Raw genomic sequence first — 27,631 nt, forward strand, 5'->3', positions numbered from 1 at the left:
CTCTCGTTTATAAATTTCATCTGTCTTGTGGCTAGCATTTTCACTAGAATCTATTATGCTTTTTATAGTTCTTAAAATTTTAGACAAGTAGAGAAAAAATTATTAATTTATAATCATTTAAATTTGCTAACTATCTTATCCGTTTGACAATACGGATATAAACTATCCGTGAATGATTATTTGCCAAATCCACTCTTAGCCAGGCGGTGAATATAAACGACTACGAGAATGACAGCAGAAGTGCTAATGAAAAACATTTACACTTTTGCCAACATTTTAAGCCAGGCAGAAAGTGACATTGTTGCCAGATGGAACCCCACTTCTTTACAGAACGCTCTAAATTGGGCTGATTACTGTATTAAGGTAAAACTATCGGATGTAAACATATGGTTTTATCAAATTATCACTATCATTGATCAGCTGTTGATTGGTGAAGTAATAAGAAAAACAATCGGAATCGGTAATTTCCCTGAAAGACCTTGCTGCAGCCAGCCCTTTAAAAATTGAATGAAGTTTTTAAGGGTCCCATTACTATGAAAACTTAGATTCATTAAAAAGATCTCACAAGTCAAGGGTCCCGAGTCCATTCATGGTAATGGGACCCTTAAAAACTTCATTCAATTTTTAAACTATCGGATGTAAACATATGGTTTTATCAAATTATCACTATCATTGATCAGCTGTTGATTGGTGAAGTAATAAGAAAAACAATCGGAATCGGTAATTTCCCTGAAAGACCTTGCTGCAGCCAGCCCTTTAAAAATTGAATGAAGTTTTTAAGGGTCCCATTACCATGAATGGACTCGGGACCCTTGACTTGTGAGATCTTTTTAATGAATCTAAGTTTTCATAGTGAAATATGTAATAAAAGTATATATAAAAAATATCTTTGTCTGCATTATTCCTGACTAAATAAATGAGGCGAATCCTGATTTTAAGAAGTGACTCTGTGTTAATTTTACTTCACAGGTGTATAATCAGGTAGCAGATAAACCATACAGGTGTCAAATAGAGAAACAAATGGCTGCAATGACACTTCACCTACACCCACCTTCCTGCTTACAGCTCTGTGTAGAAGACCTAGGAAAGGCCAGGCTAATAATGGAAAAGGTACTAGATGTCAAAATTTACATTAACTGTAAATGTACTCTTTGCCACGGGGTCATAATTTCATGGAATAAAAATTTCTATTTATTATATTATGTCAATATTTTGAGTAAAAGTCACCAAGTGCAGGTCTGCTCCAACTCAATGTTTTGATATAATGTGAAGAGTGATAATATCAATGAAATATGTGAATATTAATTGTTATGGAGCAGATTTGTGCTCTATAAATTATATGGAAAAGTTGAAAAAAAAATTAGCTTTAAAATTGAATAATTTTTGTCCTTAGATAATGCTACATGTAGAATGGCAAATTTTCATTAAAAAAAAAAAAATTTTCTAGGGATGGGTTGGAGTATTGCCTTCAGACCCATTCCAACCCCAAGATTGATCCCCCCCCCCATCTAGATTGATGTGACATTTTTTGAGCCATAGGAAAGCTTTTATTACAAACACTTATTTGTCAGAGAGGGAGAGGTGGGGAGGGAGGGGGAGATAAATGTTGATTAGGTGAGCACTGTAGCCCAAAGGCCTTTGTGCTATTTAATAGGGAGAGTTAATTGGTATTCAAAGTCATTTGATATAAATTTTTCTCACTCATGAATGCATTTGCTGGTTTTGTAGACATTGTTGCAAAATACACATCTACCAGAGAAATTATTTACCATGATCCTCAAACAACAGGAAAAGTCAAATGCAGATAACTTGACACAAGATGGATGTGAGAAAGCAGCCAGGGAAGTGAATAATGTGACTAAGCTATTGCAGGCCTTACAGACAAATGAAGAATCATTAGGACAAATAAAGCTAACATCTGAAGCTACAGCCCTCCTCTCTACACTAATGGGTCTTACAGAATGTTCATCTAAACCTCAAAGGTAAAACAAGCATTTCATAAAAATGTGAAGTTTGTGTAGTCAAAAATATTTTAGATATTTATATTAAGAATTCAAACTAGTGCTCATGTCTGTACATGTGTACTTATTTTAGTAAAAAAAACTTGTTTTATTTTTACAGATTTGAAACTTATGTATGTAATTTGCTGACAAGAATAGCAAAAAAAGCAGGCAAATTTGTAAGTCATTCAGAAAGATAAATATTACCAAGAATTTTTTTTTATTTTAATACTGGGAAAAGAAGTTTTCATTCTTTTAGATCTGATATAAATTTAAACATATTAAATCCCAGAAAGAGATAAGTTTTCTTTGTTTCATGGCCCAACATGATTATTTGGTAAACACCATTATATCTGAGTCAAATCTATGTATTTTTCAAAATTCCTTTATAACACATGTATAAAAAGCTCAGATATGTACATGACATTTTTTTTTGTGGGAGGGGTAGCATACTGTGCAGATTAGAATTATTTGAATTCTACCAGTATTATACCACAGGTACTTGTGGACAGGACCCTTCCCCCCCCCCCCCCCCCCCCCCCCCATTTCAACCCAGAGGTTTGTTGGACATTTTTTTCACAAATTATATTTATTACACTTCTTCATCATCATGTTTACCATAGGAAAAAATCGTGAAAATCCCAAAATAATAATTCCATACAAAAATGGGGGGGGGGGGGGGGTTCCTGTCCACAAGTACCTGTGTATTATACAAATGAAGATGCCCCTAACACTAATGGGATTGACTGTTGTAGGATGTAATTCTGAAGATGTTAACTGTATCACCATGTGACACTACATACACAGATAGTCAGCTTCATTATCTTCACAGTATCATCATCAGATGGCTCTCAGTCCCAAGTAATGAGTAAGTACTTTATTATCATACACATGTATTTAATTTGTGTTGGCCTTCCTATATGTCACTGGGTGGTTGTCAGCATTCCAGTTGTCACCAAAATTATCAAGAGAGAAAATACTAACACATCAAGTTCATTTTCCCGAACACAGTAAATGAGCAATATAAAAAGGGTTGTCAGACCATGTAAAATTGCCACTGTACTTGTACATTTTTGTTTGTAAGTAAATTTACACTATCCCTTTATGATTCAAGTTTGTTCAAATCATGACCTAGAGTCTTGGGTGGAACTTACTCATATTAATATGCAAGCTTTCCTATGATATTTAGGTTGAAGTCTGTTCAAATCTTGCAACTTGGTACTTGCATATGCCACTGTAGTCAGGGGATTTTGTTGTTTCAAAATTCACAATTCAAGAAACCCTTTACCTGTTCTGAACCAAAAAAAAAGCAATAGTCATGTTTCAATTTTCCCTCAGGGTTTCCTTACTTGTATTCATTTGTCAGAGAGAGAGAGAGAAAGAGGAAGCTCTATGACTCTCATAAGCACTATGCCCTTCCATTTCACATTCTAGTTCACAATATCATCACATATTTTTGTGGGGTGCACGTGGGTGCATGGTTGGAGGAAAAAAATATGGGTTTATGGGGATTTGTTCTTACTGATAAAGAATTTTTGAGTAGTTATATATAGAAATTTTACATCTTGTGGTGGACATGAATTCATGGGTCTCTTCATATCTTGAAAACAATGTAAATTAAACCCCCATGAAAATTAGTAATTCCACAGTAAGCTGTTGAAGACTTCAATTTTCTATCATGATCTTTTAATTCTAACGGAAGTAATATACAATGTATTTGAATTATTCTATTTAAAGCACATTCCTGGATTCTTGTAAAGAAGTCATCCAAGAGGCATGCAAATTTCACACAGACTTCTGCCATACCTATTTAAAACACATTTTACAATGGGCAAAAAACATGGAACCAAGTTATGATGAGGGAGATTCAAATCCTTATTCATGGAGGTAAAGATGTGCTTTTCATGTAATACCTGGTAATCATTTTAGTTTGAAACTTGATATTGGAAAAAGTAAATTGAATAGAATTCCCAATCATATTTTATATGCATATGTGATTTATTTTATATAAAAGTGTTAACTGTGTGTATCATTTGATTACACAGTAAAACTCAATTATAGTGAAATCCTGGGGACCTGCAAATTTACTTTGCTATATTCATAGTTTGTTATTATACAGTTAAAGTATATCATTGAGGGAGTCGGCAAGATTCCAGTTCCCCAAGAGCAAGTCTATTTCCTGAGGTGCTTGCGCCGAGGGAAATAGGCTTGCTCGAGGGGAACTGAAATCTTGCTGACTCCCTCAATGATATACTTTAACTGTTTCATCATACCGATACAAACAAGAAATTTGGAAAAAGTTAAAATCAATACAGTAACTGTAACAATGTTTGATTTTAATTCAAGTATCCAACTTTGTAACAGGGATACCCGGTAAATAAAAAATCATTACAACACAACAGAATTTATAACCGTCATTAAAACATTAAAGAAATTCCATTTTATCATTTAATAATTAAGTTCATTGTCTTAACTACTTTGTAAAATTGAAGGTAACATTACAGTTAGCCGAGTTTACAAAGTTATGTGATCTGTCTAGCTCTCAGTGCACATCAGTTTACCATGTTGACATTTCCCGTATAAATTAGGCCCTGCCTCCTTATATGATGCATTAACATAGCTGCGTTATGAATATTTATTTGGAACTCATTGGAACTTTTCATATGATTAAAAGAAATTGCTTAGTGTTCCAAATATGAGTGTATCAGTTCATCAGACTGTCACACCTTTTTGCAGGGAATCAGTCCTTTTACGGTGATTTTCTGGGAATCGGCAAAATATATTGATTTACTCATATATAGTGAAAAATCAGTAGAGGTATAATAAATCCTTATAATGAATACCTTAAAGTATATATAGAGATTTCTCAGTATATATTTTTTCTTTCGAGTATTACTACCAAATGTTTTAATGGAAGTATTAAATACAAAAGTTATGTTGGTGTTCAAAAGTTTTTGAGTGAATTAAATTTCAAATAAAAATAATTACAAAAATAATGTCAGTTCAATAATTTACTAATTGAGATCTTTAAAAATTCTTTATAAAAAATGTAAATATCACTATTTTTAATGTCTAGGAGATACAAAATCAGTTACTTTATCCTTAAGCTTAATTCACTATACCCGAGTTTGTTATATCTGTAAAATTTTACAAGGAATTGCTAAGAATTTGCCAGGGATTCTAAAAAACTTCACTTTATCTGTAAATTTGCTATATCCGTGTTTCTACTAAACAAGTTTTACTGTACCCAGTAATTGATAAATGATCGTAGTGGCAAAGGCCTATGTATTTGTGCATAATGAAAGAGCTTTAATAACAAATAAAAATTACATTGTGTTTTCCTTATATTTGTAGATTCAGAAGCATTGATCCCCAAAGGAGAGGTGGTGACAGGGGTAGAACATTGGAAAGTCTTTGTGAACACATAATTAACTTGATAAATGTTAACAAACAGTGTCAGATACTGGTGAAGGAGACACTTCAGACTCAAAAAGAATCCTCACATTTCAATGTGTATAGGGACATAGTTAAGAAAATAGGTCACACTGCTGAATAATGAATTTGAGATTTAATATAATTAAAATTTTATATGACTAATGTTTCTAATAAATTAAGTATTTAGAACAGAGAAGTAGATTTGATTTTGTTACTCTCACCTTCAGGGGAAGTTAATTTTTTTCCTTGAGTATGCCTTGGAAAGAAAATGAAGCACAAAAGGAAATTCCATCTGTATTTATTATAGCAGGTTACAGATTTAGCACCTTACCCATTGTCTGCAATGTGCTAATTCAAGTTCTTGTCTAAAAATAAATTGGTTCAGAAGTGGTGAATGTGCACGCAATATCATACAATTTATGATGGCACAACCTTGTCCATTATATTCAGATGTGTTAAATTCTGAATATTCTAAAATAGCTTCAGATGCTAGTGTGCATTTGTTTTCATACTTTTTGTTAATTGACTAAGGTGTGAATTAAATAACATGTATATGCACTGATTTATAAGTTATGTAAAGCATTTATATTAATTTGAAAATGAATTGACTTGTTAATGTTGGCTGATGCACCCAATGAGTGAGGCCACAAAAAGTTTAATATGATACTGAATTGGATAATATTTTAGGAAAAGTACAGCTACTATTAGTTGTGTGCATGAATATGTCTAGATTGAATGACTCTCAGGACTAGGATGGACCACAACTAGGATTAAAGTCAGGCCCATAGCAATGGTTTCAAAAGTGGGGGTGGGGGGGGGGCAACTTCCAAAAAAAAAAAATAATAAAAAGTAATTTACTGTCCAAATCCTGCAATTTGCCAGTGCTCGACCTTAAAACATCAAAAGGGGGGGGGGGGCAGTTTGCATCTAAATGAAAATTTACTATAGCAAAATACTATACTCAGATAAAAGTGCCCCCCCCCCCCCCAATGCGTTCTACGGACCTGAAAGTTTCACAATGGAGTACTTATATAGAAAAAATACATAAAAAAGGAATTTAGTGTAGAAGCAGAATCTTAATTAGTCAGATCAATAGTAAAGCATCTCTATATAATGTAGGTATGAATGTCAAATCGTCCCTGATTCAAGGACTGGATTACAACGGAGTTCTTATGTATTGAAAAAAAAAATCTTTAAAAATCATATTTTCAATTGAAAAGTTGAGTCCATGGGGGAGATAATATATTAACATGATAAGGGACTAATTTTTAAGTCTATCATTTTTCTTTTAGTATTGATTTAATTTACGTGTGTTTGAAAAATTACGGTTCTCATTGCTAGGATAGGCCATAACTGGGGTTAAAGTTTACACACTGAAATATATATATATATATATATATATATATATATATATATATATATATATATATATATATATATATATATATATATATATATATATATATATATATATATATATATATATATATAGAAAAAAAAGATTAAAGGAGAGTTTTGTAAGTGTTGAACTCTTAGCTTTACTTTTTTTTATTAGATGGAACATACTGAATGCAGAAACAACATGTAAACTCAACACTGTGATTGGAAAATCATTAATAGTTTTCGGATTCTAATTTGCTACATTTGCCAGTTACTCTATTGGGTGAGAATTGCCATATTATAACCTTGGCACCAAATGTTGTCAAATGCGATAAATGCATATCTGCATCTATGGCCAGGTCTTCTGACGAGAGTAATATTGTACAGTGCTAGTTTCATGGACTTTGGGTAACAATTTAAAAGCAATACAGGACAAATTGTAATGGACAATGTCTGTTTTCAATTCGAAAGTGATTTGTTCCCTTTGTCAACGATACAAGAAAGTTTGATTTTATAACATGAACAATATCATTTGTTCTTGTCTTCGGGTCGATGTAAGCAACAGAAATTTTAATTTTCACTTCACCAGAAGAATCGTCTCATACAAGGAGACTGTGTAGGCTGTGAACCTTGTATAATTGATGATTTGCCTTGCTTCCTTCGTTTTCAGGAATGCTGTTAAGCCTAAGAAAGGGAGAACTTCGTGGGTTGATTTACCATATATTCACAGTCGCTCTGCTTATTTTAATTGTTCTAATTTTTAGTGAAGCAGCAGGTGCTTTTAGAGACAACAATTCTATTACTGACGATCCCTTCGCCAAATACGGGAAATGGGTGACAATCATCTTGTATTTTATTCGACATTTGACTTTTTTAAGTCTGCCACTATCAGTGTTTAATTTTCTTGGATTTGTTTTGTACAGTATGTACCCGAGGCCACCAGATATGACGGGAACACTTCTACATGGCCCTTTGGTCTGCTTCAGGGTTGTCACTAAAGGAACCTGTCCAACATTGGTAAAGAATAATGTGGAGAGAAACATAAACACATGCAGTGGTCTCGGCTTGAGTAACTTCATTTTTGAAGTCGTGACAGATAAAGCCATTAATATTCCAAAGAATCTCTTTGTCAGAGAAATTGTTGTTCCTTTCAATTATCGAACATCCAAAAGGACCCTTTACAAAGCGCGAGCTCTTCAGTATTGCTTGGAGGATTGTATAAATATGCTGAAAGACGAGGATTGGATCGTCCACCTTGACGAAGAGACTGTTCTGACCAGGGCGTCAGTGACCGGAATTCTTAATTTTATTACAAAAGGAACAGCAAGTTTTGGGCAGGGCATCATATCGTATGCTAACGAGGAAATATTTTTTTGGATCACTACCATCTTCGATCTTGCCAGAGTTGGTACGGACTACGGTATTTTGCGATTTTGTCTGAAATTCTTCAAGAAACCAGTCTTCAGCTGGAAAGGGAGCTACGTTGTTTCCAATGTTGGAGCAGAGAGAAAGGTTTCTTACGATTTTGGAATAGAGGGAAGTATTGCGGAAGATTGTTTCTTTGGACTGACAGCTTGGAAACTGGGCTATTCGTTTGACTTCATCGAAGGTGAAATGTGGGAGAAAAGTCCCTTTTCTCTGACAGATTACATAAAGCAAAGAAAACGGTGGATACAAGGCATAACAATGACTTTTATAAGTAAGAATATCCCGTTCAAACAGAAGTGTGGAATACTCTTTATAATACTCGGATGGATAACGATGCCTTTGACTGTCCCAAATACCGTGCTGGTGCCACTGTATCCCCTCCCAATGCCACGAGTGTTTAGTTTTCTGTTTGGGTTCATGGGAGGAGTGATGATGTTTCTGTTTATTATTGGTGCCCTGAAATCATTCAACTATCAGAGAATTGGTCTTATAAAGTTCGTGGTTGTATGCCTCTCTCCTGTTCTTCTCCTGCCATTCTTTGTACTAACGGAAACGTGTGCAGTTGTTTATGCATTTCTTACATTTAGAACAATTGAATTCCAAACTGTGAAGAAAGAAGACAGAATTATCGATGTAGATGGGAGGTCAGCCAAAAGAAACTATGCATTTGATGCTTAAATATCATGCGAACATTATTATTCTGAAAGAAAACTTTAAGGTGTTACAACATGCAATGCACAAGTGATTATAAAAAGAAAAAAGCAATAGAAAGAAAGAATAGTTCTCGCCTTTCTACAATCCCCCATCCCCCTCCCCCAACACGCACACAAATAATAGTTTTGAAATGATTGAACCTGACAAATGATTGTAGCTCAACAGATGCTATGACATCGACCAATGAATGAAAAAAAAATGAAGATAATAAACAGAGATCGATCTCAAAAAAAATATATAAACAATATAATTCTGTGAATAGGGCATAAAACACGGACCTCTAGAAATTCCAGAGGTGAGATCAGGTGCTTAGGAGGAGAAAGCATCCCTTGTTGACCGGTCAAACCCGGTGTGAGCCTTATGTGTTGATCAGGTAGACGGAACATTCCGTAGCTGAATTCAGTATAAAAACAAAGGCCTAACAATTGGTTTGAAACAAGTCAGCCAAAATACGACCCAACGATATGCTATATTTGCTAACAAGGTTATTAAAACGACCATAGAATTTACGAAATGCCGACTTTAAAAGAGGTTTTTGAATCCCTGTAAGATCAATTTATCTTGAATCCCTGTAAGATCAATTTATCTATCAATTGCCTGCCTCGGTTTAAAAAATGATCGTACTCGGAGCATGCTCTTGGGTATCATGTAAATAGCATCTTATGCAGGTGTTTGCGGGATATTACTACATAAATAAGGAAAGTGGACGATGGAAAAGTTGAAGTCATCTCGTTTGTCATACAATTTAGTCGTTAGTTGGCCCTTTTCATCTATAGTCCGTAAAACTTCCAAATATGAAACAAATGTGGCAGACTCTGTGGTGTCTTTTATTTCAAGTTCACTGGGATATATGTAATTGACATGAATGGAAGTAATTATTGATAATACATATCGCCGATTTATATTAATGTCGAGTTGAAGGCCACAGCAAGTGTTTTATTCTTCTCATGTAAAAGTTTTTGAATAAATTCTGCTTCATGGGAATATAAAAACAGGTCAGCTAATAATAGAGCACATTTAGTGCCATCAAAGTTCCAACATTTTGTTGGAAAAACCTGGTCTCCGAAGACGAGATAAATGTTGTCAATGAGGAACTCCAGCATCTTCAACTTCAGAGTACTTGTGAGTAGAATCAGAGTGATTTTTAATAGAGTAATTTTGTTGATGACCAATCACAAGATAGGAAATTTTCCGACTTATATTTTTATTGAAGAAGCGGTTTTTAATATTTCATCATATAAGGGAACGGTTAATATTCAAATATCATTAATGTGTAATTTGAGTTTATACATGTTTGAATTAAGATTGTATGACAAAATTTTGGTTTAAAAATGTATTTCACAAATCACTACTAGAGTAGACGAAAATGCCTATCTAATGCGCTATGGCTCTTTTTTCAAAAGTCAGTAACATCAAAATGTAAGACTTTTCTACACTTTATACAACCATTCTTCACGATAAATTAAAAACTAGGCTTTTCTCTGTATATGCATGCTTATCTCAACTAGTTAATGCACATAAATTCTGGAATAGTACATTTAGAAGAGTTCGAAACTGTGAAGAAAGAAAACAGATTGATCGATTGCTTGCAGATTAGTCAAAAGAATGTTTTTGATGCTTAAATCTCATGCTAACATTATTACAACTCTGCAAAGAGATATGATATAAAATTTGAAGATATCGAACAGCAATCATGCTCAAAAATCTACTGAAACAATACTAACTGTGAGCAGAGCAAACACGGACCTCTAAAAACAGAGGTGGACTCAGGTGCCCTGGAGGGGTAAGTATCCTCTGTCGACCGGTCACACCCGCCTTATTCTCTTTGTCATGATCGGGTAAACGGAGAAATTCGTAGTAAATTCAGTAGGAAAATAATGGCCTTTTAGACATCTGCAGATGATAATGGTATATTCTACATAAATAAGGTAAGTTGACGTCAGAAAAGTTAAAGTCATCACGTTTATCATTGTTATTAGTTTGCCATCACTGTCTTTCTCTAGTAAATTATCCAGATATAACGCAGTTGTGTCAGAGGTTGTGGTGTCTTTTATTTCAAGTCTAAGGAGACATGTGTATATCGAATCAACATATGAATTAAAATAAGTATTCTTAATTGATATTTAGCGCCATTGATATATCTAAATGTCGAACTGAAGATCACAGCAAGAAACTTCTTTTCATATAGACGTTTTGGAATAAGAATAAAACAGGAGCCCGTTTTACAAAAGAACTAATGTCTTAAGACTAAGATCAAAAAACGTTATTTGATAATAAAAATCTTGCAAAATCAATGATTCTGTTAAAATTTTCCGGCATAAAAATATCTATCTAAATTAATTTTAAAAAAGATTTAATCCATTTTCGAATCAATGTAAAAAAGAGAGTTATTATCAAAATAACATTTTGGATTCAGTCGTAAGTTCTTTTGTAAAACGGGCCCCTGATCTGTAGCATTTTTAAAGTAATATCTTAACTAAAATTAAATTAAAGCCAGCAAGAAAGACGTTTTTGTATTTTTTCCTGAAAAAAAAAACTTCTTTAGAGCAAGAGCGATGTTTCCTGTCAAAGATAAGTGCAAAGGATGACTGCACTTAAGGACATGCGAAATGTGCGACAAAATAAACTTTCAAAACAAGCATTTTTCTTTTCATTGCAAGAATGGTCAACACCCAATCTACAACTTCATGTAATTATGTTTAATAAAAGTGTGTATTTACGAAGTTCGAATCTGTTTTCAAAGGCAGGGGTCATAACAATTTCTTGAATCTCCGTTCGATAATGAGGACGACCACTTTTTTACTGACTTTATACATAGTCAGTGCATGTTTGTCTATTGTTCTACGTTTAACAGTAGTTGTATATTTGCATAAATAATAATGTGTCAAAAGGAGATTAATAGACAAACATGCGCTCATAGTTAAAAAGAGAAAAAACTGCTTCTTCTCACATTCGCTCTCTGTGTTGTAACCAAGGATTGTGACATGTTGAATATTATAATTCACCACGTGATTTCTTACCTCAGGAAACTTTGTGAATACTAAATTCCGTCACGTGACTTGTAAGGTAGCATGTTTTGTGCTAACTAGGACAATGTGTTCGAACACGTTAAGGACATACGCAACGTAGATTGAACTTTATTGTCCTTTCCCCTGGAGTTGAAGAGTTCCAATACTTAAAAGAACTGTGTGTTACATTTTAATGTCTATATATGCTATTGCACACTTCTTCTAAAACAACTTTGGATAAACAAAATATCTAGAAAATATGTCTAATAATTTTTGTATATTTTTCTTTGAATTATACAAGAATTTTCATCAATTGATATCTTTTCAAAACCCCTGGTAATGCATGCTGATTTTTTGTCTACAAACATCTGATGGTACTATAATCTTAAATTAAGAATATCTCGAAAAATTATCAGTAGGTAAGGTACGTTGCGTATGTCCTTAAGTCATCTGGCATGGATATAAAATCTGCTTTAATTACATTGACGTGCTCATATTGTTAATTTCGTTTTGAAACCTTTGTCAGAAGTGTATTTGTGCCATACAGAATGCAGAGGGAGATTGGAAAGATTGATCACGTTCTTTTTTTCCAAACATGTCATTGTTATTTATCAAGTCTAATTTTAGAGCCATTCTTACAATGTTAGCTCCACCTCTCATGCATATCTAATGTTCAGTCAAGGGCAGGTAAGTGTAAATTCACTATATTTGGAAAGCAGTAAGGCGAAAAAACATTGAATCATTTTATTGTATCACAGTCTAAAATCATTTTAAGATTTAAATTTGGTTTCAAATTGAAAGGATTCTTTCATAAACATACAAATGTGAAATAAGGTTTAGATATAAAAGCAACAGAAGCAACCGAAAAAGACCCAAAAACAGGCGTTAAGTGCAGTTATCCTTTATTTACTTTAATTATTGCAGCCCGGACGACCGCGCTGCTCTATACATATAAGTTTAAGTGTTGGTATATGGGGATTGAGGTGGGAGAAGTTATTCAGTATTAAAGGTTTTCTAAACATAAAAAAGATTGTTAATCAGAATGTTCTTTCCCTTTATAAATTACGAGATACAAAATATATTTACTTCCATAAAGTGAATCTGTAAAAATATATATGTTTTTCATATTTAATATATAAAGTTGCTTATCATTTACTATCGAAAAAACGACAGGTCCCTTTTTTTAGAACATCGAATTTTACTTATCGCATAAAAACGTAAAAACGTACTTTACACAGTTCGTGTTTTATAATCTTAAAGTGAAAGACATTTTTGAAAATAGGTGATGCATGTGTCTGGTTTCAAATTATATTTTATGTAACCAACATTTACTTGAGGAATTGATAAAGTTTAAAAGGGTATCGTTTTTGTTCGATTTTCATCCGACTATAAGTTTTCAAAATATTCTCTACTATCGTCTCCATCATTTACTAGACGCATGCCTTTTTCACACATATCGAAGGGTTTGATGATCAAGACTCATTTCCATTGTTTACTTTATTTATTTCCCGGGCGACAATTGATGGTTACATCAATGTTTTCTTGTTTTATGATATTTCATAGATCTAAAGCTATCACTCTGTTCTACTGAATGCAGTTTCATGTCAATGCTTCAAGTTTGTTACAATTTTAAAATAAATAGGGTACTCAAAATACAATGATTATGAAACACATCAGAAAGATATTTTCAAAACGTTATCCATATGTCATCTCTGATCACTATGAAATAAGAAAACTTTATACGTGTACTAGTTTTGGTATAATCATCAACTACAAGTTCAAGTTCAAGAACTTGGCGTTTCCGTCATGTGACTTTGTTTTTACTTCTGAGAATTCTGGGGAAGAAAACAATCGATCTTAGAGGCCATGGGCTGGATAGAGAGCTGTCGGTGCAGATGAAGAAAGGCTAAACATCATGAACCTGATCATGTTCGTTGTAAGGTAAGAATATTTGCTGGTACATATTGATATTCTAGTTTTTGAAACGAGTTTCTCTGATTAAAGCTATTTACGTACCTATACTTTATTTTTTCATTATCTGTAAATGAATACCATGAGGAATGTTAGTATTGTTTTTAGGGTTAGTAAAATTAGACGACTACTTTTTTTTCTCTCGATCTTAGTTTTGGGGTTTTAAATTCAAAGTGCATTATTTAACAAAAAAATTTCTCAGTACAGCAGAACATTCTCAGCATAATTTGGTATCATTGGCATGTTAGAAATGTTTTAAAATTTTGATAACTCCATGTTTTATTTAAAAGTGCAATGACTGATTAACTCAAAATATCGAATTTATTAATAATTATTTAAGTGAAAAAGTTGACAACGCACCAAGGCCTGTTTTAAAGAGGGGCTTCGTCTTGCATCATGCATCGTCTTGCATCAGGACGATTTCTTTGCTTTTACTCTGTCTTTTTTGTAAAAGTCCTTTTCGATATTTCAATGGCCGTAAATGCCGAGTATAGGACAAAATTTGCAGCTCTCCACCGGCAATGATGGCGTCTCAATATGAGTGAAAAATTCTCGGGAGGGACGTTAAACAACATACGATCAATCAATCAATACGCAAGTGACATCCTCACAAAGTCATGAAGCCTACTAGAAAAGTATTAGAAACCGTGATTATGGAAAGTTGATATTTCAATTGTTCCATTGCATCAATATCAAATAATTAGGACAGTAATTTAATTGGCTTATTTTTCGTCATTTGCAGTAAAGGACTTCGCTGTTGGAGCTATATGGTTCCACTGTACAGGTGTATCTTCTTTGTGTCGATACTTAATACTTGTTACTTATATGTATCAATGTGGTTTTTCAGGTTTCAGTTTGTGGTGTGACAAGCATTTTTATCCTGCTAAAGTTATATTAACTTAAGTCAGTTCTATAGAAGAATATTTCTCTTCTTATTTAAAGCAATATGAGCTGCAACTTTGATGTCAGATATTTTTGTTGCAAAATTGTAATTAAATATTTCAATGACAGAAAAAAGAACTTCTGTTGTTCATATTTGCGATGGAAGAACTATTTATAAGCTTTGATTGAAGCAAAATTACATTACTGTCATCCTGTACAATATTGATTTCTTATATAATACTATATATTTGATTGTACAGAATCCTTTATTCTGAAGCAATTTGATACTTTATTTCTGTCTAATTGATTAAAAAGGTTTAAATTATATACAAATTTATCATAATAACACATTTTAACAGCAAAATAAAATTCTCAAAAAATGCAGCTCATATTGCTTTAAAAGTAATGTTCCTATTCTTTTTTGGCCATTCATTCGTATGAAAGGATGTTGATGGAATAATGCTTAATACGAGAATGTTTGATAAGTTTTGTCAAGGTTTCCTTGGAGTGTAGACAAGCACAGCAGTTCCTTTCCAGAGAGCTCCCAGAGAGGTGCCGAGATACGTTACATCACATTAAACACGTCAGTGCCGCCAATATTACGTCAACACTTGATATTGTTTTAAATCCGAGGAAATACGACAGACGACTAAGACCAGGATTTAAAGGTAAACCATTAAGTCGGATGATTCACTAGTGATTGATTTACAACGATATATATATATATATATATATATATATATATATATATATATATATATATATATATATATATATATATATATATATATATATATAACATCGAACACTTTAAAAAATGATTATAATTTTTTGTTTAATTCCAGAGGAACCAGTGGTCATTTATACAGACATACTTCTGAGATCGATGGGACCAATCTCCGAGAAAGACATGGTCTGACTTTAAATTTTCTTTAATATCTACTAGTTTAGGATAAGATTAACATGTCTAAAAATTAAGATCTTTTTATACATTTTCCCTCTGAAATGAATTTTTTAGCTTTTATTAGCAGTATTTAGTTATTTTTATCATATATCATTGAATATTATCATGAGATAATTATGTTGCTAAATTATAAAGAATTTAAAAAAAAAACCACTTGAGTTATCGGTTGAGTTTTTTAAAAAATCTCAATAGTGTTTTTGTGAACTAAACGCGAAATGAGGCTAAGTGAGATCAAGGGTTGAAAGTTTTGCTAAAATTTCAGGGAAATGAAAAAAAAGGCGAAGATAACGAACAGTGATCGATCTCAAAAAACCTACAAACAATACTTATCTGTGAACAGGGCATAAATATGGACCCCTGGAAATTCCAGAAATGGGATCAGGCGCTTAGGAGGAGAAAGCATCCCCTGTTAACCGGACACATCCACCTTGTGCCCTATGGATTGATCAGATAGACGGAATATTCCGTAGTCAAATTAAATATAAAAGCAAAGGCCTAACAATTGGCATGAAATATGTCAAAGTACGACTCAATGATTGTTTTTGCTAAACGTCATAATAACGACCATAGAATTTACAAAATGAAAATATAATACTAATATAATATCTTAGTGAGAAGACACCATCCATATAGACCTTTTGATTTGTTACAATCTAAGTTAAAGTTAATTTTTGTTATAGACATGTCTAGTCTTGAGTATAGAATATTTAATGTAGCTTCCCGTAACATTATACTTATACATGTACTTAAACTTTATCAGTAATTGTTCTTCATTCGGTTCTTCGTTTTTATTTCCTCTAAGATTGAAACAACTTTAAAGCTTAATCATAAATGCATGCTTTGGTAATTCTTGTTCAAGTCCCGAGTGAAATGCACGGGCATACAAAGTAATAACCATACTAGTTTTCCCCTGCGTTTCTCGGCTCTATTTCATTACAAATTCCTATTACCAAAAGAAACACCATCATTCATTTTGATTAAACCGAATTTGTTCATCTGTAAAAAGTTCATTACTAACTTAATGCTTCAGAGTGACCACTGCATGATACAATGTCCCGTGGACGTTTTTTATTATCTGTTGGACCCCTTCACCACTTACTGCCGAGTGCAAAATGGGATTTAGACAACACTCTTTTATTGGGTTTTTTCTTCATTTATATTCCTCACCAACACGTCCTAATACTTATTATTAAAAAATCCTTCCGCTTGACGAATGAAGGACCAATTCTCTATATAAATAGGGAAATGAACCTTCGAATAAATTAATCCATCAGTCTGTCGTTATTATTTTAGGATCTATTTTGCTAATAAAATAGAGAAGAGGAAGTAAGTTAATGAATTCATCAGATATTTATAGCATGATATCATCAATAAAGCTCTTGCTTTCATACGGTAAACACAAAGACACACAGATATATAGGCCAGGATTATTTATGTCAACTAACGAAAATTATCATCAATTTATACAAGATTAAGCATTTTCATTAATATTTCAATCCCCTGTTCGAGTATTTTCAGAAAATAGATATATTTTTTTGGAGCAGGTATATTCCATCGAGATATATTTTCGACAGAGATGGATGGATGCAAGACTGGCCACAAATATGTCTATTGAGAACATCTCTCTCAACATCAAAGTGCTGGATAAACTCTGGCATCCCGACACAGTCTTCTACAATGGTAGACAGTCTTATCTCCATTTTGTCCCAACTCCAAACCGATTTATACGAATAAGTCCTAATGGTTCCATGTATTTATCACAAAGGTAATGACTTTTTTTGAATACTGAAATTAATTGACTTATCATTATTAAATTTCAGTCAAGGGTATTTTTTTCCTCTGTCTCTAAATAGAATATATACATATAAATTTTATGTATCTTTTTCACAGATTGACTGTTAGAGCAGTTTGTCAAATGGAGCTTCAGAATTACCCTCTAGACTCCCAGATCTGTGACCTCAAGATAGGCAGCTGTAGGTTGTTTCCACGAGACATCTTTTTGGCGACACTAAAAAATAATTTTAATTGATTTTTTCATACATGTATAACAGTTTTGTTAACTTTTACAGTCGCCTACACAACCGAAGAGGTCGTGTATGTTTGGCGTTACGGTCCATTGAACTCTGTTCAGCTGTCTAATGACATGGCCATGTCCCAGTTTGATCTCATTAATTACTCTGCCACTTACTCTAACGTTTCCAGAAAAGGAGGTATTAACACAAATACTGCGCTGTTTCCATGAAATTTTTTCCATACCTTTTTCTTGTTTATTAAGCAGGGATATTTTTTTCTTTAAGAAAATTTGTTGATTTAATTAATGTTAACATACGAGGGTTGATCAAAAATTATGTCGCTTCTGCTTTAAAACCTTTAATAATAAGAAGTCATTAAGAAAATGTGTTTTTTTTAATTAAAATTATTTTTGAACAATTTACGCCGTTGTGAGTAGATCGTAAGTATCGATTCAAGAGTGGTATTTGACTGATCGTCCACTCGCTTTCTTCTTCCATTCAACATTCCTTGAAATGTTGAAGAGGTTGATATCTGATTTTAAGAATGCCAGCACCTGACTTTACTACAAACAAGGGATAGCAAAATGATAAATTTTATACGGATAAAAAAGTTTCATAATGTACATGAAATGCAAATGGAAGTCAAAAAATAGTAGAGAAAGAGCGTGGAAGATCAGCAAACCTTAAAACTTACTCTTGGATCTTGATATACAAGATCTACAAAAAGCGTTCAAATAATTTTAAACGAATGAAAAAAAAAGTGAAGATAACAAACATTGATCGATCTAAAAAAAAAAATCCACAAACATTACAAATCTGTGAGTTGGGCATAAACACTGACCTCTGGAAATTCCAGAGGTGGGATCAGGTGCCTAGAAGGAGTAAGCATCCCCCTTTTGACCAGTCACACCCGCTGTGAGCCCTATGTATTGATCAGGTAGACGGACTATTCCGTAGTCAAATTTAGTACAAAAACAAAGGCCTAACAATTGGTATGAAACAGTCAACCAAAATACGACCCAACGATAGGTTATATTTGTTTACAAGGTCATTATAACTACCATAGAATTTACTAAATGCTGACTTTAAACAAGATTGTTGAAATCCCTGTAATATCGATCAACTTCAAATAATTTTAAACAAAGAATTTAAAGCAATACGCCGAGCACTAGATGATATAGATTAAATAAAACGCACGAAAGAGATTAAATAGATTTGTTGACGTTCCGAAAAGTATCGCCATAAGGAAGTCGATAAAGTTGTTGTATGGCGATCGATATTGTCGCAATATTACTCTGTTTTTATATTTAAGAAGTATCATATGCATAATGTGACAACATATAAAATAATTGAGGTTATATATATAACCTTACTACATTGTATTTTGATTTGGACTAAGAATGTGGAGTTTTGAAGATGATTATCGATTGCTATCTTCACATTTAATAAAGAAAGTCTCAAACTACATTAACTCCCCAATAGACCACAAACTGAGAACAGACATAAGTCAAAATTTCAATTTCAAATACAAATTCAGAATTCAAATTTAATATGATATAAATCTGCAATTTTTTGAGCACATATATGTTGAATAAAATTCAAAATATTCAATATCAATTTTTTTACTGAAGTATAGTCTCAGTTTATGGTCTTGAGGCCAAAAAATGAACAAGTCCTGTTTTAGTGTTTAATGAAACGTTATTTTCCATTTAACAAGTTTTAAAATTAACTTTGCATAATCTCATTTATTGCACGCTAGTTATGAATTGTTCTGGCTAATTTTTGTAATGTTGACTCTTTTATAAATTATAGTTTAGACTATGACGTACAATTTATCTATGTGACAGCTATTCATTCCTGCCTGACGGTCCGGTTTGGTCTCAGGAGACACACGGGGTATTTCCTACTACACGTGGTTACTCCGTGCTCATTACTAGTGGTACTATCTTGGGTCTCATTCTGGATTAATAGGGAGGCTACAGCAGATAGAATTGCTCTTGGTAAATACCAATTACTCTGGGATTCCTAAAGAATTGCTGGGACATAACGTTAAGCACAGTACCAAGTCCAACAAATTTAATATATACAAGCTTTATTAGTAGTTCAGTGATGGATATGTTTAGATGTATGAAGGTGTTAATTATCTCATATCTCAGTTGTCAAAAAAAAATAAATAGCTTTTTCTGTGTAACAAGGGTCAAATTCTTATTCATGTTATATATTTACAGGTACAACCACAGTTTTAACTATGACATTTCTTGCCCTTGATACCCGAGATGAACTCCCTCGAGTCTCCTATGCCACTGCGCTTGACCTGTACGTCTCTATGTGTTTTATCTTCGTCCTTTCCACTCTTGTACAATTTGCCATTGTTCACCTGTTCACCAAGAGAGGTCATAGTGATACGCATCCCCATCCCAAAATAGACAGTTCGGATGAAGAAAATGCACCTGTATGTATTTCTTACCCTACAGCATTAAAAAAGCCAAGATTTAGCAAAGATGTATCTTCGGGAGAAGCATTTAACCTTTTTGTTTCTGTCATCCAAATAAAGCCATAATAAATTTAGATTGCTGCTTATGGATTATAAAGGAGGTAGAAATAATAGTAAGAAATTGTTTTTACAGACCCACAGAAAACTACAGCCCAGAACTACCAAAAGGATAGCGTGTACTGAACAGAATATTCAAAAGAACCGAGTATTCGTATCCAGAGTTGAGAGTCAGATGAAAGTGTGGTTTTCCAGCTTAAAGTTCAAAGGTCATTCTGTCCGAGGAAAAGGTCGAGATATCCAAGCTAACAGTGTGAGCCAGATTGACAAGGTGTGTCGATTTGTTTTTCCAGTTACATTTGTTATCTTAAACATAGCATACTGGTCATTTTACTTGACCAGAAACGAATTTAAAAGTATGTGAAAATACTTGCCTTATCGATGGAACACAATTTTATTTATGCTTTGACTTCTGGTAAATATCGTGACTGTAATGATTATTGAAACAAATAAATAATACAAATATAAGAAATATGATTTAATTTTTTTAATATATCTACATATTTCGATTAAATATACAGGCAAACCGTTTAACAATTCAAAATAAAACTACATTATATACATATGCAACAGTATATACGCAAGATAACAATAATTGTCTTCAAATTTGTACTTTAGGAAGCTCATTTATATACAAGTTATTTAATAACATGTATATTTTATGAAAAAAATATATATACAAATAAAAATATTTGGTCTTTTTCCACACATGTGGATTTACACGTCTTCTTTGACATGTATGACACATGCTTTAATGAAAGCATGTAAATCATCTTAAAAGAGTATTAATAATGTAAATGTAAAACCTCTGACGCAAACAAGAGGTTTGACAAATAAATATGAGGTGTAACAAAAGCTCATAACAAATTATCTGTCTGTTGTTCCTGAATTGTGGAAGACAATACTGAAACAATAGTGCTCTTTTTTGTCCCTGCTATTGTGTCGTTGTCATTAGATGTGAGTCGAATTCTGTGATAAAGAAGTATAAAAAAACAAAATAAGTAAGAAATATCCTCAAAATTGGTTTTTTTTTATTTATCTATAAATATGTATTAGTTAATGCTTTATAATGCATCTACTCAAGATAGAGCTTTCTATTAAAAGATAGATGTATGCTATTTTATTCATTTAAAATAAGAAAACAGTTTTTATTGCACATTATCTTTTAAGGCATGCAGAAATGTCATTGCACCAACACTAGAATACACGAATGTGCAAGATATAATGAGAAAACAAATTAATGACGGAATGCAAATATGATAAAAAGGAAATATTTTTAAATAGCCCGTCACTCTTCTACATTCATATATGTAAAAATGATACATAGAAATGTCTACATGTACGTAGATTTCTGAGAACTTAAGAAAAAGTCGTGATGATCGTGAAAGATTTAACTGAGGGTATTTATTACAATATTTTATTACGTGTACTGAAACAAAGTTTTACTTCGTTTATGTTCATTTTATTAATTTAAGATGTCTAGAACGTGATGAAGACTGCAAAGAAATTAAATTTAAATGTTTTGAAGCAAGTGGTCCCAGGCAGATTTTTCATATAATATCAAACCCACTAAAATGATTTATATATATCATGAAAAACTAGAAAATTAAGAAAAGAACAAGCACAGGAAATTAATAAGATAAAACGTACAGCGAATGACAATGAACCACAAATGGGGATAAGATATACAAGTGCCAACAAAAAGGAGAAAGGAACTTAAAATTTTCAAAAAAGAATGTCCCCAGTTACCAAGCTTTGGGAAACGTAATAAGTAAATGACCATACTGTATTGTACCTATACTAATAAAATTCCGCCATTAAACGGTCATCGACCTGAGGGTCAACCTCTTCTATAATAGTACACATCCTTTGTTTTGTTGACTATGTCAAAAGCGAACAATATGATAAATACAGTCTGAATTCACATATTTTTCACTTGAATAATAATTCAAAACTGACGTAACTAATCAAATATATTTGTACTATTTCATTTTTAAGTAGTAAATGAACATTCATTAACTTGAGCTCACCCCATCTGCGTATTCCCCCTCGCCTTCAATGGTTGCTGCCAATACAGCGTCATGAACAGAAAGGTAGATTTGAGAATCATATTTCTCGGTAAATCCCGTGGCTTCCAGCACTCGCCACACCTCATCTTAGTAAAAAATATGGAACTTTGAAGTTAATATTTTTTTTTTTTGAATTCAACAGAACTGTCTTATAAAATTTTATCTACATACCTCTCACCGCTGCCAGAAATACGATCGTACCCACTGTTTTATACTCCTCAATAACCTAAAAATTATTAGAAGGAGATGCATATGAATTCAATGACTTTTTCATAAGTGATAAAATTAAATATCTAGAAATAATATTAATTTGGAATAGAATGGCAGTGGACACGTACCTGTTTCAGAACTTTGCTGCCCACGGAGTCAATAAAGCACATACTCGAACAGTCAATGATAACGTGATGCACGTATCCCAGGTTTCCATTTCCGGCTTTAATGCTTCCTGTTCGTGACCTGACACCACTTCCGTTGCTCTGAAGATCGGAAGTGCTGTTATTATGGCTCAGTTCATTAGATGAGCCGTTGCTTATTGTCATGGATACATTGGGATGATCACCAAGACTTTGAGTTGGTGTTAAAGGTGGGTTGGGGTCAACATGGCTGTATGAACCACAGACTAAGGTCAACTGACTCTATAAATAGATAACCATTCAAAACACTTGTCGAAATGGTGTCACTGAAATAAGTCAATATGGATCAGTGTAAACAACATCACATCTAACTCACCACCCTGCGGAACTCCAGTATAGAACCTAAACGTTTGATCTGCTTTCTAGCTCTCTCTGGCTTCAGACCAACGATCTGGAAAACCTGTTTCACGAACATATCACCGTTTGCATAATACAGAGGTGAATTAAAGCCAATCACCTTTATTCCATACTGGGACTGTGTCTGTAATATATTTTAGATATATTCAAGTTAATTGTTATTAGTGGTAGACACTGCAATATACATTTAATGTTTTCAAAACAACGCCTTTTCTTTTACCTTAATATATTTCTTCTCATCTGCAAACATTTCAACATCGGGTATCTTCTGCAGAGAAACTGCTTTGGCACTAAAATGTAATAAGAAAATGATAACGGACATTTTGAGGCAACAGATTAAACTTGTATAATAGAACCACATTATTTTATCTGAAAGACTTACCATTGGGTTCTGACAACAACGGTAAGAAAAGAGAAGATAAGTCCAACCCAGAGTCCGAGGTCAACGTATAAAATGACTACCGCCAGGAAAGTCACGACCCATATTACCTGTAATTATAATCAACTTATAAAATGACTAACGCAGGGAAAGTCACCACTTATATCACCTGTAATAATAATCAACGTATAAAATGACTATCGCCAGGAAAGTCAACTATAATTATAATCACTTATAAGTGACAACCCCTATAGGGACGTTACCACACACTTGAATTAGTTGTAAGTTAAAAATTGTCAACCTAGGTACATCCGAGGGTGGCAATGGCTTTAATTTGAGGGGTGAAATTTTTTCTCTGTTACTCCCAACGTTTTAAATTATTATCAGCTTATAAAAATAATTATAGCAAATAACTGTAAATTTAATCATTTGTAAAATAAAAAGCGATAGGAACGTAAACTCTCAAATTCTTTTAATTATGATTAACAAATAAAATAAAAGTATGTTCACTTATCACCCATTCTAGCCCAATCTTAATCAAAAGATATTTGCAGAAAATGAAAATCTCATTAGAATATCTTTATTTTGCATTGGTTGATTCAAGATGTGGTTCATGCAACCTGTGCAAAATATAATTCTAATAATCATTATCATCATAAACTCTGATGAAATACTTCGTAACCTTTTGAGTTTATCCTTGTAATTTGCATAACTTTGTATATTGAAGTAAAGCAACGAGATTAAAACAAGTTTTAAACATGATGTAAAATGATTCTTAATATACAGATTTGATATACTCTCTAGATTTGAAAAAAAAAATGGAAAAATGGGGAAAAAACTAATAATGATCAGTGTATATCAGCATCTGAAACCACCGTATGTTGTTAATACATCAGTATATATTTACTACACCACAGTGTTTGATATCATTTGTCACATGAAATATGCAACAGGTGTAGGTAACAGCGATATTACTTTTACTGTTCATTCTCGTGACTGTACAATCTACAGCTCATCAAAAACTGACGGAACAAGTCTGCATGCATACATGTACAGTAGCCATAAATAAGGACAACTAAAGATAGTATAAAGTATAAAATAAATACATCCATTCAGTTTTTGAAATACAGGGACTTTGAATATTTTATACGTATTTACTTACACAATCATATTTGGAAACTTTCCACAGCTGCTTCAACTCCAAAATCTGAAGAAACATGCTCCTTAATGCCACCATTATGATCGAGGACAGAACGCACTATAAAACAATTCAAAGTTCATAACAGCAAGTCAAAATAAGAATAATGTATCATACTTTTAAATTATATAATAAAGCTGACTTTAATCTATAATACTTACATTAGGGAGAGATTCAAACAAAGGACCAATTAAAAGTATCACAACCAATACCAAAGAGGCAGAGAACACACTTGTAAGCTGAAGAAATAATCAGAAGTTAAATATCAGATAAAAATTACTGAAAAAAAGATTTTCAGCACAAACGTATGTACAAAAACCAAAGAGTTATTTTCTGAGTAGAGAGCGTTTGTAACCATACCTGGGTCCTTCCACCAGCGGAGTCTTGTACAGATGACCTAGATACAGAAGCTGCAAACGGATAACAAGAAAAGAAAGAACCAAAAATATTTCCGGCACCATATGCAATCAGCTCCTGGTTCGAGTCCATGGGGTAATTGTGTTTCTTTGCCATCAAAGCAGCTAGCGAAACCGACTGAGCAAAGGCGACAATTGCAATGATAATAGCGTCACTGATATGTTCAAAAGCACTCTTCAGATTTGGAATTTTGGGTTCTGGCAATCTAAAATATTCAAACGTTTTGAAACACGTATTTGTTAATTCCTTTTTAAATTTCTGAAATGCATAATAATACTTTAACGAACGCGATTTCTAGACTCACCCTGCTGGGATTTTTCCGACAATTTTAACATTGTACTCGGTGTGGAAGTTAAAGAAATACGACAAGAGAGTCCCGGCTACAACCTGTAGAAGAAAAAAAAACCCATATACTACATACTAGTATGCAACGTAAAAGACTATGAATACTCACCCCCTGTATTCTGACTTGCAACGAGTTAGTTTGCCATAAATGTTTACATCTAGTAAAATACCCGAATTGAAACAGATGTGTATTAGTGGTGTCTATTATTTCAATTTCATAAAAGAAATTATTAAAAAAATGATACTCACCACAAAAAGTTCAATAGGAATAGGAATCTTAAGCTTGTGCTTAAATCGGTGATTAATTTGAACCTTGACAATGTACAGTATCACCATGCATATAGCCGAAATAATGACTGTGACGTAGTTGGTCTTGGCTATGTTTTCGAAGATTGCTTTGTATGTCTGAAAAAAGAAAACAACATATTAATTCATAATTACGTCTTTGGTTCTATTTAAAGAGACTGTGTAAAAAGAATGTTTGAAGTCCACTTACGTAAATGATTTGGAAGAGATTGGGGAATCTGGGTATTTTTAATCCGAACACGTACTTGACTTGACTGGTGAAAACATGAACTGCAGCCCCTGTGGTGAACCCACTGACTAGAGGGTCAGACATGTAGGTAGTCACGAGTCCAAGTCTACAGACACCGAATATAACCTGACAACAGAGATCTCCATTATAACATAACTGCAAGTCAATGGAATTTTCGTGATTACAAAACTGAACAATTTAAGAAATTTACCTGAACAACCCCGACAAGGAAGCACATAGAAGAAGCAAGAGCTAGTTTCTGCATAATGAAGTCGTCCTCGCTGGAAGAGCCTATAGTGGGGATTACCGGGGCCAGAGTCAGGGAGTGATTACCCTCCGTGTCGTTGAGGTATGTATCGTTAGGAGTAAAACTCGTGGGCGTGACAGAGTTTGAGTTTAGTGGTGAAATACTGGATACGACTGAACCAGTCATCAAACTGACCACAGCTACCGTTCCTGAAGAAAAACAACAGCATATGCTGAGTTAGATGCTTTGTTTCTAAAAAAAAAATCTCTGCTCATGAAATTATCTGCAATATTATACTTGAAAATTAAAAGATATGCTTTTAAATACTAGTATATTGCACACCAATTTTATTAATTCTACAAATTCTTTCTTGAGGCAAAAATGTTGGATATGTAGTTGGATATTTCATCAAACTAATTTTCTGAGCAAATTCGTTCTGTCTCTATTACATACCCATTGATATATGCCGAGATGTACCAAAGAAAAAGTAAATCAGAACGGGAAAGAAAGCCATATACAGCCCTACAACAGGAGGCATATCTGCTAACATGGCGTAGGCCATTCCTACAGGAAAATTGAATTTTAGTATTAAACATTTTATGGTAAGACAAAAATATAACGGTTAAATAGCAATAGACGTGCAGCTGTTGATGATGTATGTATAATAGATTAAGGTGAATTAAAAAAATACCTTGTGGAAGTTGCATAATGCCGACTGTAAATCCAGCAATTACATCATTAGGTAAGTCTGTTTTTATTTTGTACTTTCTGTAAATTCTCAAAAAAGGTAGGACTTTTTCTACACATTTTTTCTTGTTGGAACAATTAACCAAATTCTTGGCCGACTTTTTACACTTTTCAGCAAAGGTCAGTTCCGGTTCTTCCTTGCGGTATTCCTTCCGGAAAGCTGAGGTGTGATAGAGTTCGTCCTTTTTGTCCGCGGAGTAATTTTTCTCCGAGTTTGTCAATTGATCAGGGGGAATGTCCCCTATATTCAATCTAAAAGTGCTCATTTAGCTTCTTTTTTTTTACCAACAGGCAGTCACTCTAATGAAGAATAGAATGCGGTCGATCTGCAAAAAGAAATTGCACTGCTTTGACAAAGTATTTGATTTTGTTAGATACAAGTGATTATTCTGGATCGAGGCCCTCACCTGTTGAGACTAATTGATCTGATGGATTAAGCGTTTCCTCGCAGCATGGACTCTGTGTGTATTAGTGAAATGGAGAAAATATAGTGAAACTATTTTAATGAACGTTTTGATTTTTTTGGTTTTATATACTCTTACAGATTTTGACAGGAGTACACATATGACGAAGACGAGG

At 33.2% G+C, this 27,631-nt stretch overlaps 4 protein-coding genes across 5 annotated transcripts; 3 read left to right on the plus strand and 1 right to left on the minus strand.

Moving 5' to 3' along the window:
• Positions 1–206: 206 nt before the first annotated feature.
• LOC133172884 (uncharacterized) lies at positions 207–5,585 on the plus strand. Its single transcript, XM_061307719.1, has 7 exons — positions 207–363; positions 970–1,110; positions 1,729–1,982; positions 2,122–2,179; positions 2,756–2,868; positions 3,738–3,887; positions 5,355–5,585. The coding sequence occupies exons 1-7, from the start codon at positions 229–231 to the stop codon at positions 5,554–5,556; spliced, it is 1,053 nt and encodes a 350-aa protein (XP_061163703.1). The 5' UTR covers positions 207–228; the 3' UTR covers positions 5,557–5,585.
• A 2,175-nt stretch (positions 5,586–7,760) lies between these two features.
• On the plus strand, positions 7,761–8,921 carry LOC133173625 (beta-1,4-mannosyltransferase egh-like). The gene has a single exon (XM_061308603.1). The coding sequence runs from the start codon at positions 7,761–7,763 to the stop codon at positions 8,919–8,921; it is 1,161 nt and encodes a 386-aa protein (XP_061164587.1).
• A 4,959-nt stretch (positions 8,922–13,880) lies between these two features.
• Positions 13,881–20,723, plus strand: LOC133173626 (gamma-aminobutyric acid receptor alpha-like). Its single transcript, XM_061308604.1, has 9 exons — positions 13,881–13,906; positions 15,305–15,486; positions 15,664–15,731; positions 17,327–17,547; positions 17,673–17,755; positions 17,852–17,992; positions 19,642–19,794; positions 20,023–20,246; positions 20,422–20,723. Exons 1-9 carry the CDS (start codon positions 13,881–13,883, stop codon positions 20,707–20,709), a joined length of 1,386 nt encoding a protein of 461 aa, XP_061164588.1. The 3' UTR covers positions 20,710–20,723.
• Positions 20,724–20,871: 148 nt separating this feature from the next.
• LOC133172883 (prestin-like) lies at positions 20,872–27,378 on the minus strand. 2 transcript variants are annotated; one of them, XM_061307717.1, is made up of 17 exons: positions 26,997–27,378; positions 26,759–26,869; positions 26,270–26,514; positions 26,020–26,184; positions 25,773–25,928; positions 25,483–25,565; positions 25,122–25,383; positions 24,923–25,000; positions 24,726–24,821; positions 23,567–23,673; positions 23,405–23,474; positions 23,144–23,308; positions 22,753–23,049; positions 22,586–22,640; positions 22,376–22,500; positions 22,141–22,226; positions 20,872–21,314 (listed from the first exon to the last, which is right to left on the minus strand). In XM_061307717.1, exons 1-16 carry the CDS (start codon positions 27,316–27,318, stop codon positions 22,146–22,148), a joined length of 2,418 nt encoding a protein of 805 aa, XP_061163701.1. In that variant the 5' UTR covers positions 27,319–27,378; the 3' UTR covers positions 20,872–21,314; positions 22,141–22,145. The 2 variants fall into 2 exon arrangements, with proteins under 2 accessions (XP_061163701.1, XP_061163702.1); XM_061307718.1 differs by lacking the exon at positions 22,141–22,226 and having other exon boundaries at positions 20,873–21,314.
• Positions 27,379–27,631: the final 253 nt, after the last annotated feature.

This window comes from Saccostrea echinata, unplaced genomic scaffold (genome assembly GCF_033153115.1).
Source record: "Saccostrea echinata isolate AGI-Se365-2 ecotype Australia unplaced genomic scaffold, CSIRO_AGI_Sech_v1 ptg000056l, whole genome shotgun sequence".
NCBI lineage: Eukaryota > Metazoa > Mollusca > Bivalvia > Ostreida > Ostreidae > Saccostrea > Saccostrea echinata.